Raw genomic sequence first — 13,511 nt, 5'->3', positions numbered from 1 at the left:
ATAACTAAGGTTGCTCCGAGTGAACGTTATTTCAGGCGAGAATTTAGATAACGAGCATCTATTCCCTCGTGGATGTTTTAAGATTTAAAAACGTCGACGATGAGAGTTGGAACTGAACGCTTCCATTCCGAGCGAATAATCTGAACAGGTTAGCCAATGTGTTGAAAATTACATACGGCTGTGCCGTACTTGCCGTACACTGAGACTAACATAGGTACCACTAGAAACGCGGTTTTAGATCATACGGCTGTGCCGTACTTGCCGTACACTGAGACTAACATAGGTACCACTAGAAACGCGGTTTCGGCAATTGTTTAATAAAATGCAAGCAACCAATTCGGTGAATGCTATATGTTTAGATATTTGGTAACATTATGCACACCACTGAACAGTTTGGGATCATTTATAATATTCACAACTTTTAAGAAACATAATGTAGTCCAGTCCAGTTTTCATGTTGTCGCAGTGTCGCCTGTTTGTACTTGGTCTAATAGTACAAAAATATATTCGCATAAGTTAGACGACCATTAGTATATTTGTAAATGAAATAATAGAAGAGAAATATAAGTATGTATCTATTTATAGTTCCTGCATTTAACCCAACACGTATACACATAAAACAAATGAAAGGTTATGGACCTTACATACAGTAAAGATCCACTGATACACAATTTCATTCGAATAATACACAGTGAAAAGCAGCAATATGTAAGAACGTTATCTTAACCTTAAACAATTAATGAGAGTAATTAACTGATTGGCAAAGGTCGACTCATTCAAGCAGAAGTATTATTTTATTATATAAATTGGAATACCCAAGTTTAATCAATAATAATAGCGAAATACTTTGTTTATCTTTTATTCGTTATTCAGAACTCTTTATTTCGATAATGAATTTGCCCATCTGTGTCGGAGACGGTATAGACATGAATAAGACACAACACGGTTGTGCATAAATGGACTTTAAAGTTCTATTGACACTAGAGTTACCAGCGTTGAATATATACTAATTTAAATTGCATAATACATCCACGCCTACAGTATATAATACAATATAGCGTAATATAGTGTAATGTAAAATATATAATAAGTTAAATGGGGAAAAAGTGGCGTTGGAAAAGGACCTCCTACAACTAGATAAATTTATTCCAAGTACTGAAGTAAATGTTAAATCGAATGTTATTTAATTTTTTTAAATCGCAGGTCCTTCCACTAGGGGAAAAAGCAGTGTAGGAAAAGGGCCTTCTATCACTTAGTCTCGGGAATTATTGAAATTTATGTCAAATTCACTTTCAATTTAACATTTATTTAAATACTTGAAATAAATTTACCAAGTGGTAGCCGAGTTTGCACGTTAAACCCATGAGCAAACTCGGCTACCACTAGGGGAAAAATTGACGTAGGGGAATGGCATCTTACCACTTGGTATCGGAAATTACTAAAATTTATGTCAAATTAACACTCGCCTTAACATTTATTTCAGTACTTGAAATAAATTTACTAAGTAGTAGGAGATGTTTCTTCTACACTACTTTTTCCCCAAGTCGGAGCCGACTTTGCTTGCAGGGGTACATTATATGTAGCTCAGATGTGGAGATACGTTGTAAAAGTAGAAGTTGCATTTGGTGTGAGTTACAACTGGGGCATAGGTATTTTTTACCGACTAATTCACTTTTAATCCGCCTGTAACGGTTTATGGATTAATCGTTTTCTAGACAAATCGCCGGTTTGTTCGCAGCTTAACAGGATTCACGCACGGTAATGACGAAGTACTACTTGTGAATGGATGATTAGATCACGAGTGCCGAGCGCAGAATATCGCAGGATGTTCACCGGCGAGAATCATTCATTGTTTATGAGTAATTCACTCGTTATTATCGTAAATGAAATGCATCTTCCTTTGCATCCGTTTCTACACGCGTGCAATGATGCGGCTTGTCGTTCGAAACGTGTTATCACAAATATTGTGGCGGTCGACAACGACTTTGTAATTTATTAGAACTCCCGTTTAAATATTTTTAAAAACATTAATAGTAGAAAAACTGGATTGAAAAAGTCTTAAAGAAAAGTTGCTTATACTTTTTATTAAGAAGTTTATGTTTTCACACGAGAATATTGTTCACTTCTATGTTTAAATTACTATCAAGTTAAAAGGTTAAAAAGTAGATAACGGAAGCATTGAATACCACTGCCGTTGCCACGTGTTTTGCTGAACTATTTCTAACAATTTATTCTCTATGGAAAACAAAACAGATTATGTAGCTTCCTTGACACCTTCCATAGCAAAAACGTCTGCTCTATCGCATGCTATGGTTAGATTTTCTCCTAGACTCTTAGTTTCTGAAATAAATTGAAAAATATCAGCAAAAGTTGGTACGTTTTACGTGTCCTTTTCACTATGGTCGTTACTTAAACGTGTTTAAATGTCTATAATATAATAACAATTTGCATTATTTTGAAATCAACTAAATAACTATTACTGTAAAAGTACAACACACCTCCAAAGTTGAAAGTGTTCAAATTAAGAAAACAAAAATTGATGTTTTCAAAAACTGGACGTTCTCGGAAGAGATAGTTTGCAGATTTGTATTCAACTTATAAAGATCTATCAGCAACGCCTATTAACGGTCATGAGTAGACTGCGGAAATTTATGCAAATTCGCCATTTCAGACAGTAATGATTAAAAATTAAAATGGAGCAGAATTTTGAATTCTGTACTACAAACTTTACTACATTAATAACAATACATAAATAGTGTTAAATTCTATTGAAATCTCTATTTTATTGCATTTTCTAAGTTAAAAGATGTCATAAATGCATAAACATCCGCAGTCTAATTATGAGGTAGGAAAAAAGGTAAAATTTTTTGAACAGTGTAATCATCTGCGATCAGAAAATTACGGAATCGAAACGATAGCAGTTCCACGTCAGAATGAAACGGAAGATAAGAACCGAAGTGATGGATGAAACTGTAATTAACCTTTCTCCAGAACGCGCGTAAGGCTGTGTGTACACTATACAGCAAAACAGTGTTACGCAACATATTTGTTATAACTTGTTACAAGACTATACCTTTCAGACTAATCTGTAACAAGTTTGTATAACATTTCGCGTCTCATTATTAACAATGGCGACATACTAGAAGGATAACATATAACTTGCTATATAACACGAAAAATCTTAAGCTGCGTCTATACTATATAACATAATATGTGATATAGCAAAGTTATAAAACTTGTTAGAAAACCAGAAAGAAAAATGTTATATAACGTGATGTTACATAACATTTTTCGTGTTATATAGCAAGTTATATATTATCCTTCTAGTATGTCGTCATTGTTAATAATGAGACGTGAAATGTTATAAAAATTTGTTGCAGATTAGTCTGAAAGATATAGTCTTGTAACAAGTTATAAAAACATGTTGTATAGCAAGGTTATACAACAATTTGTTGTATAACACTGTTCTGCTACATAGTGTAGACGCAGCTTTATGTAACATCACGGTATATAACATTTTTTTTTCTTTTTTTCTAACAACTTTTACAACTTCGCTATATAACATGTTATGCTACATAGTGTAGACGCAGCTTTGTATTACTTATCTTTCGAACTGAACTACAGCGACAGAATAAGAATTGTGCTGGTCCGTTGAAGCCGCCAAAGTTACAAGATCGAAAGTAGTTTCGACGAGAAAAGCGAGTGCATTCAATCCTTATAAGCTTATTACAAGGCCATAACCGCTTTATGGTATCACTGAACGAATGTAATGAAGTTCTTTAGTTTTAGGGCTTTGTACTCTCGGTAATTGAAATAAATTTCAATGCATGACGAAAAAGAAATTCGATTAGTTCGTTGACGTCGACGATAATTTTATCTTTTAATCCACGAAGTTAATTATCATACAGCATCCATGGCAGAAAGCATTTACTCGAACGAATTAACACGATCGCTGTAGCAATTATTTACACACAAAGTGAAAAATACTGTTCTATGTAGGGTAACGTAGCCTAATATGAGATCCTGACTTATCTCCGTTACGAAGAAGTCTCGAACGTCGCAAACAATTTCAAAAAATGCACTACAAGGAAACGCGTATAAAGTGATAGTTCAACTGATGAGTGTGAAGAAGACTGTTCTGAACGATGAAAGTGACGACGAAGAACATTATGATGCAGAAAGCTTGTTTTATACAAGACTTTATTCTTCAGATGTACATGGTGAACAATTGGTTCAGTGTATCAAATGTTACCGGTGGGCTCATGAAGACAGGTACAGACGCAATTAATTTTATATGACCATGTGTGGAAAAAGGCAGAAAAAATAAGTTTTGACACGATGGAACCTGGGTCTCATATGAGCAACCAGGTTTTGAATTCATGTTTCTGCATACTTTTCATTTTTATTTTATTATGATGGAACTCTATCTGTTTTGTTATAATTCCTAAGATGTTGTGAAAGTGTACACATCTTACATTTAAAACGTATATCGTATTTCAATAAAAATATTGCTAATCGAGAATTATGCGTGCATAAAAAAATGGGTCTCATATTCGGCTACTTTACTCTATTGTTGGATAACCAACCTTCTGACTCACTATAGGCTCTAACTGATGAACGCGATCAAGCTATTGCGCCCAAAAACAAATGAGTCTAAGGGCTAAGGTTATCACCTCGCCAAAGACAATGTACCTAATATTCTATATTCTATATAATCCCGAAAAATCGACAATCTGTCAATAATATTCCAGGTCGTTCTTCTGCACCACGTTCACGTAAATCTGCGAAATTGTTTTACATATTTGTTGCACCCGTTAAGAAAAATAGTTTACTATTAAAGTTTCAATAGTGTATTTCTACTCGATTTGTGGATTTCCAACATTATATTAAAGAAATAGACTAGAGGAATTGACGATATTGGAAAAGAATATTGAGAAATAATAAATGTTCTTGTCTGCTAGTTAAATACAGAGGAATGTAAATTTCACTGGAGTGTAAAAAATACCCTGAAATATATTTAATTTTCTGAACGAAACAGATGATAATAAAACTTGTGTAAAGTATGTTTTATCATTCGAAAGTGATTGAATACTTCCTTCAATTATAATTATGTACCGTTTACTTTTCTACTTCTATATTGTGTAAATAAATAAGCATACGTATTTTCATATTATTAATGCTGAAATTTTGCTGAAATAAACATTACAATTTCACTGTACTGATTTCACTATTAGTAAAAACATTCCAATCATTTAGTTTATTCGGTTAGAGATTTTTTGTCAGGGGTAATACTACTAAACATTTTAGTAATTCATGATAAACGAAAGAACTCTGTAATTCAATGAATGAATTCTATTGATTTTGCAACAGATGTCTCTTGAAATACTACCAGTCTCATATAAAAACAAAAATGTTGTAGGTATGTTTCATAAAAGTGAGTATTTTTTATTTATCTGAGATTAAAAAGTGACGTAAAAAATGTGATACAGGGTGTTTGATAACAGATGTCAGTAAATTTATCCTGTTATTTATCGCTATATGAGCATTTTGTTCACATTGTCAGAAAAATTGTGACAATTTGGCATCGTTCACTGTACCATACTTTTTCAAGTTATCATCAATGTAAATTGTGCAGCAAGTACACATCAAATGATCGTAATTTCAGATTATAAGTAAAATGCTCAAGTACGATTAACCGTTTCACGACTTAACCCTTTGCACTCGGAATTCCTAATTTTCCATACATTTTGTCCCTTCAGAGGGGACAGCCAAGTGCGAAGGGTTAATATAAGGCTGGTGTCCATTTGTTTCGTTTCCTCGTATCGTGAAAATTTGATATACAGATACGCAACGGGCTCAATCGATGATTTGTCGGTTTTTTGCAATTACATCAAAAGACTAAAGCTGCGTCTATACTATATAACATAACACGTTATATAGCAAAGTTAGAAAACGTGTTAGAAAAACAGAAAGAAAAATGTTATATGACGTGACATTACATAATATTTTTCGTATTATATAGCAAGTTAGATGTTATCTATCTAGTGTGACGCCATTATTAATAATGAGACGCGACATGTTATACAAACTTGTTACAGACTTGTCTTGTAACAAGTTATAAAAACATGTTGTATAGCAAAGTTATACAACAATTTGTTGTAGCCTAACAAGGAGTGTAAGCTTAACACGGTATTCGGCTGACCTAGTGTAGATATGGCTACCTAGTGATGATACCCAACGATGATATGATAGGAGAATACGCAACAAGTGGATACCGACCTTTATGCATATGAACACTGTCATGTCAGTCCTGGATGTCAATATTATGTATCTGGACACTGTTATGCCACTCGTGAATATCTGCATTTTTATCATCTTCGCTTTCACTAAACCCAGATTCAATATTTGAGACTTCCAAAGTGAGACATTTCGACAATAGCACACTTAAAATATTATTGTGATATATAAGATTTTATCGCAATAACACATTGTTGAGGCATAAAACGTCCCCTGATAAAATTGGATAGTCCACACTACACAACTGTCAAATGAAAACTGACATAACCTCAACAGAAAAAATTGGCAACAAAACAAAATGATAACGATTCTTCTATAACACCCTGTACATTTAAAAGGAAGCAATTTCAGATTCTCGTTTATATTTCCTAATTTGCGTTTTAGATAGTATTTCCTGTAAATATATTTATTAAAGTCACTAATTATCGATATCATCGTACGTATTCATTTCTGGGTTAACGTTTTCCATCCACAATATATATGTAAATTTTCAATTAAAGACGTGTTAAAAACGACACAGAAATTCCGTAGAAGTTGCTAATTATTAACGAGAACTCAATTGATTCCACGTAGTAGACGATAATTATCGTGATAAATTAATGAAAGACCTCCAACGGACCAGCAATGAAAAAAGAACGCAAAGAATTTCGAGTACGTAATACACGCACTCCTGGTACTCAATGAATGATCCGTCGACAGATTGCATTTATTCAGAATTATCAGGAAGAACGGAACTATGAATTTAATCGCCTTTCTTTGCTTCGTTCTCTCTAACATACGTATTCTTTTCGCCGAGAGATACATTCACAGGGCTACGATAATTGACTTACTCACAGAAAATTAAAAAACAAATTTTTTTTAATTCTATTTATGTCACTATATTTGAACATTCGTCTCCAACCTTACTATGCAAGATTTATTGATAGAAATTTCTTAAAAATTTCCTAAATTTTAACTCTGATTTTGTAACTCCAAAGATATCAATTTCCAACAATTAATGCTTAGTTTCTAAAAATTTTAGACAATTTAAATAGGTATCACATAATTGTCGAGTAACTTTATAAAAGTAGATAAAGTAGATTCACAGAATTGTTCATTCATCTATTTAAATAGATATTCTATTTCTGAACTGGAGCAATCCAATGGATTTTAAATATACTTTGCTATACAATTACGGAATATACTTTTCTAAAAGTGTTCGGATAGGGAACGTTACATTTTTATTCTTATGGTTGCCGGAAAGAAATAGAAGCACAGCAAAAATTTATTCGCTCTGGAAAACTTGCTCCGAATTTACGACTAACCCGCATCTATCGTGTTTTACGTAACATCTGCAGGATGCTAAGAAACGCGATGATGAATCGCTCGTTTTAATCACACGAAACAATAATTTCGTAGAATTCGTTGCAATATTCGATATGAAAAATTCTATTTGCGTCAAAGCATTTCGTATAACAATAGTTACAATAATTTTGTGTATATTTCATTTGATACGTTAAATATGAGACCATATTGGTAACCGTATATAAATCGAACGAGTCATTGGTAAAGTTAAAAATGCTTAGAATGTACTTATTAAATGTTCGAAATAGCCAATAGTTCATAATAAACATACACCTTTTGTATGTTACAATAATTTTGTTATATTTTGCCGTTAAAATTTCTCGTATTTTACTGTACAGTAAATTGCTGCTTTTAAACTAAAATATATATAATTCACAGATGAAACAATTATCAGAGTTAAGATTGTAACTATACAAAGTGAACTGTCGTGATTTACGGTGTCGTATTTAATTTTAAATAATTATTAAGAGCATTTGTACTTATATCCATCTTTACCATCTTTACTCTAAGAAAATAGTAATTTTAATAGTAAGAAAAATTGTCAATGTTTTTGTATTTCTGGTACATTTGTAAGATCAACACATCGAAAGGAATTCCGGAGATTCCGGTTGGTTACTTCGATCGTCCGATTTCATCTTTAAGGTCCATTTATACTAGGACGAGCCGAGAACGGGACTAGCTCGGGACAAGCATAGGGCCGATACTCCGACGCGTCTACGATCAGCCGACGAAAATATTCGTTCATATTTTTGAATTTTTTGAAACAAAACAGCTGTTAAAATTGCAATTACATCTATTTTTCTTGAAATATTTGTAACAGTAATTACTTATTCTTATCGTAATTTAAAAAAAAAAATGATTTATAAAGCGCAAAACATGTAAAAACCCAGTGAACAACTGCTTTATTTCTGAAATATTTTTACTAAGAATTATACTTAATAACGTTTGCTTAATACGCTAAACTAAAAATATATGATATTGAGAGTGCAACAACGCTGCATTTATAAACATTTAATGATTTTTAAATTTATAATTTACATTTCTTGCCTAATGGTCATTCACTGGTATGCAGTCAATTACTGGTTGGTTTACCCTATACTATCGAGCTAGCCCCGAGTTCGTCGAAGCATCGTCCTGTAGCCGGCTCATGCTCGACCCGTTCTAGTACAAATGAACCTTTATACGACGTTGGAGATTGTCCGTTCGTGTCACCTATAACTTCTATAACCTCTATTCGAATCCACTCTGCTCGGTGTGGAGCGGCGTGGCGCGTCGCTAGGTGTCTTTCTAGTGTAGCATGAAAATAGCCAAGCGTACTTGGAATATCGCGCGGCCTACGCGTTAAGCATGCTACAACGGCGTTCACTGAGCGCTCGCCAGCGTAAGCGAGTGCAAGGGAGCGCGAGAGATTACATGACAGCTTCGAGAAGTGGGGAATACATACAAGGGAAGATCGTTGAGGAAAGACAGAGACAGAGAAACGGAGAGAAAGAGACTAAGAGCGGGATTCAGAAGGGAAAAAGGGCCGCCAAGAGGAGACAGGTAGATAGATGCGGTTTATGGCGGGAAGTTAAAAGACGAATAACACTTTTGTCCGTCGTACCGTATATATTGTAAATGCTTATACAAGAGCAGATGCGAGAGGAGTTATATACGATTGCGAGAATCGGCAGAAGAGACAGACGGACAAAAAGATAGGTAGGGTCGATGGTTGGAAAGAGAGGGGTTCGGTCTAAGAAAGGTAGAGCGAAGGCTAACAGAGAGGAGAAACGGAAGGAGGAATAGAAAGTTATTTAAAGAGAACAGAAAGAGAGATAACAGACGGGAGATTCCGAGAGAGGAAATAATTGATACGTAGAAAAGACAGAAAGAGAGATTGATGAAGAGGAAAGAAAGAATACAAGAGGAAAACTGGAGGCAGGAGAAAGAGACAGAGAGAGAGAAGTTACTAGTAAAGAGAGAGAGAAGTAGCTCATGGTTCACCTGTCGTCATGGCAACGCCGCTCACTTGTTACTCCATCGGCATAGCTCGACCCTCGGTCCTCTCGCAGCCTCCGCAGGAATACGAACGCGAGTCACGATCCATCGTAGGAAAACGTGATGCACAAGCTTCTCTCTTACAATAATCCGTCGTTTCCACGGAGAAATCGAAAGATGTTAGGCTGATTGTGATGAGTGATGAGTTCTTTATATCCACCACTTGTACACTACGTTATCACAGAACACTTACTACCGATCTTCTTGGAACATATTAAACGGATTCTCATTCTTTCGAGATCCGTTTTTATTCACTGTTTCACTGTATTACTCAATATATACAAGATATATATATATATATACATATATATATATGTATATATATATATATATATGTGTGTATATCTTTCCCGTTTTTTTCACTAGATCATCACGACTACGATACTACCACATATAGTAACGTATCACAGAAAGAGCACAATAATCATTTCGTTGGAAGAAAATCAGGAAGGAGACACCCTCTCCGGTTACTCTTTATTTGCCCGCCCCCCTGGCGCGTATTTAAGCCGAAGTCGCTCTTCTATTTTAAGCTCCACACTTGCTCCGTCGTCTGCGTCTCTTGGCTCTCCTCGCTCTTTCTTCTTTTCTTACGAGCGCATGAGCGAGCGACACAGAGAGACGCACACGCACTCTCCTTTTCTCTTTGGTATGTGGTGGAACAGAGTCGCGACTCCTCTCTCGTTATCCACTTACCAACGCGTCAATCTGTTTGCTATGCAAATCCTGTCCGACCGGTGCTGACGTAGACGGTACACCAACACAGAAACGGGTCCGTCGACGATATCTCGTACTAATACATTTAACGGTGAGCAGTTAGTCATTGTCCGCGAAGCACACACGTAAAAAATATAATTGGCTACCACGACGACGACGGACCACGCAGCAATTCCACACGAGCTCTCCTTTAGTCACACCACTGTCGGCACACTGACACCACGTTCACCGCACACAACTATTACCACCCTCAATATTGCTGACATATATTGGTGCAGGAATACCACCAATACACTGATAACACCATGTCGGTAAATGCACCGCAAAACTTTACAAACAAATTCTCGTTGCAACTTACACGTCTTCACATTTCTTGCCTGACGTCATTGGCGCCTAATAGCGTCGTATTTCGCGTATCACTCCTTCCCGTACCTCTGTCGAACGTACACCTCGTGGTTCTTTCTGGTGATAGATCTTTCCCGATTCTTCCTTTTATTTCATCTCCTTCCACGTGGACTTCGAGGATGAAGAAATTATGTGTACGATTTCAACAAGTTCCGTTTCAATAAGTATCCCACTTTTGTTTTTTCTCGCATAAACTTCCTGTCGTGAAAGCGAGAAAGAGTCACGGAAATCAGTTCGTTTGCTCCGATGGATCGTCGGCCCAACGCCAACAGAAACGGCGCTTCAAGCGGACAGCTGTGATGCACTGCAGCGTTACGATTTCTCACTCATTCATCCTTGACTGGATCGGGAAGGAATTGATTCGATCCTCCATAAGTTAGGATCTGTAGCCGCGTGTCGCGTACCGAGCGTTCGATCCGCGCGACTCACTTGACACAGACTCAGATCGCTTTCCACCGCAATCACGTTTACTCCGTTACTATTCATCACTTTTCCTGCAACGTAATTCCTCTTTGACGATGCTGCACGCGCTTTCCATGCCCCTTCGAAATCGTTATCACTGTCACTAGTCGTTTCCCACCAGAAAAAAGATCGTCGTAGCGCGGCGGGCTGTGTTGCAAAACGGATAAGCGTTCTCTTACCGGGTTTTCAACAAGTGATCGCAGCAGCAGTAAGAGCAGAAGCGGCGGCGGCGGCGACGACGAATCGGTAGCTCGTCGTTCCAGGGTCGTTTGTCGGCGTATAGGTGGCACAGCACGCGCATGCTACACCTCCTGACAACGTTGTTATTGTTGCGTAACTGGCGGCTCGCTAAGCCGAGTGTGCCGCTGCCAGCAGCCAGACAGAGAGAGAGAGAAAGAGAGGGAGAGAGAGAGAGAGAGAGGTCGCGACAGCGAGGTAACAGCAGCCGTGGGTGAGCCAGTGGGCGAGTATCTCCGAAAGAGCAGTGAGTGTGCGAGCAGTGCGCCGTCTGGCGTAGCTAACGACAGTCTACTGCCTTCCGAGAACCACGAGGCGATTCCGTGTATCGAACGCGCGCTGTCGAGCCACTGAAGGGATGGACGCAAACCAGCAGAGTGGGGGATCCTCTTCAGACAAGATGGGAGGGAGCGACGCTGAAGCAAGTGTAAAGGCCCGTTCACAGGAGCTCTCTCTTTCTCTCTCTCGCGCGCGCGCGTTCACAGACAATACAGTTTTGGCTCGTCATTTATTATAACGGTTCTCTGCAATCACTTACTGCTTAATCTTATAACTAGACTGCGGATGTTTATGCATTTATAGCATATCCTGACTTGCAAAACGTAGCAAAATAAAGATTTCAGTAAAATTTAATATTATTATTAAGATATTACAACCCGTAGTATAGAAAAGAAATTTCTATGGAATTTGGTTTTATCTATATTAGTGTCGAAAATTGTAAATTTGCATAAACAACCGCAGTCTACTCATAACTATTGTCATCCTTGAAATTTACAACTGTATGAGTAGGCTGAAATTTAGAGATATATATACTTTTAATATTTATTTCAAACAGTTGTAATTATTCACTAAACAGTTACAATAAATTTCTGTTGTAGCAAATGCAGTACTGAATTCAATGCTTTAATAAATGTTCATTTTTTATATTAAACTCATTGTAATAAAACAGCCGTAATATCTTTAAACAAGAGTACTCTTCCCTTGTGTATGACATTTTATTTACATTTCTACCGTCACACGTATATTTACAGTTATATATTTTCAATTTGTTTTTTTATCTAAGTTTCAGTTTTATTAACTCACTTCTTAATTACAATACTTCTATATAAAAAAAATGATGCTGTGTTAATATACTTATACTAATTCTATATTAGCATCAGCTCTCAGTTTGGAAATTTTATAATATAAATTGTTTTTTATTTGTTTAAATCACGTCACTTTTTACTTAAAGAAACTGGACCTCTGTTATAGTAGATGTAGTAAAAGTGTGTGAATTGTCTTTAACGTTGCTTGTGACGAGAAAGTTCATGCCTGCGGAGAGACAAAGTTGGCGATATTCAGCCAGAATCCTCAGGGACGCACTCTACTACACTCTCTCTTGTCTATGCCTCATATTTGAAGACGATAATGAGGCTTTTAACCGTGGCCTTGTGTCGTTGCAGCATATTAAATGGAAAATCGAGAAAATACCTCCATTCGCCGCCGTAGCTTCTTCTTACGTCACTCGGATTTCCTGATACGATATTTGATGTATTTTTCTCTGGCGTCATCGCATGAACTACGAATGAGGTGCACGAAATTTTACAATTGAAATTAATTTTTTGCAACTGTTTGTAATATTTTTTATATTTTAATTACTTTATGACATCTACCGTTCGTGACGATTGATACTACAAATATTTTGTAATTATATTTAGTAATTGTGTACAGGAACATACAAAATAAATATAATTTATAATCATACATTGTTTCTACATTCACTATTTCAAAATATGATGAAAAAGAGGAACGATGCAATGGAAAATTGAACGTACCCTCTCGATATTTGTCATTGTCTCTGTAGTGTTAAAACGCATAATTGTGCTATACTCGTTGATAACAAAGTAAAGAGAGCAAAAGACACACGGGAATCCCTTGTGATAATCGGCCTTATCTGTTCCAGAACTGTAAAAACCAAGGGCAAAATCAGTTCCTTGGGTTTCGCTGCGAGGAAGTATACATAATATATATATATA

The 13,511-nt window shown here is 36.2% G+C and overlaps 1 protein-coding gene across 1 annotated transcript in view; it reads right to left on the bottom strand.

Annotated features, from left to right (window-relative positions):
* The window catches only part of LOC107193754, a 43,094-nt gene extending 33,270 nt beyond the window's left edge, over positions 1-9,824 (bottom strand). The window contains exon 1 of the mRNA XM_015583257.1: positions 9,625-9,824. Within this exon, the coding sequence (XP_015438743.1) occupies positions 9,625-9,634 (10 nt within the window). The 5' untranslated portion in view covers positions 9,635-9,824. The remainder of the gene's footprint in view (positions 1-9,624) is intronic.
* Positions 9,825-13,511: the final 3,687 nt, after the last annotated feature.

The sequence above is a fragment of the Dufourea novaeangliae genome, unplaced genomic scaffold (assembly GCF_001272555.1).
Source record: "Dufourea novaeangliae isolate 0120121106 unplaced genomic scaffold, ASM127255v1 scaffold24, whole genome shotgun sequence".
NCBI classification, from domain to species: domain Eukaryota; kingdom Metazoa; phylum Arthropoda; class Insecta; order Hymenoptera; family Halictidae; genus Dufourea; species Dufourea novaeangliae.
This window is presented reverse-complemented; position numbering and strand designations above follow the sequence as displayed.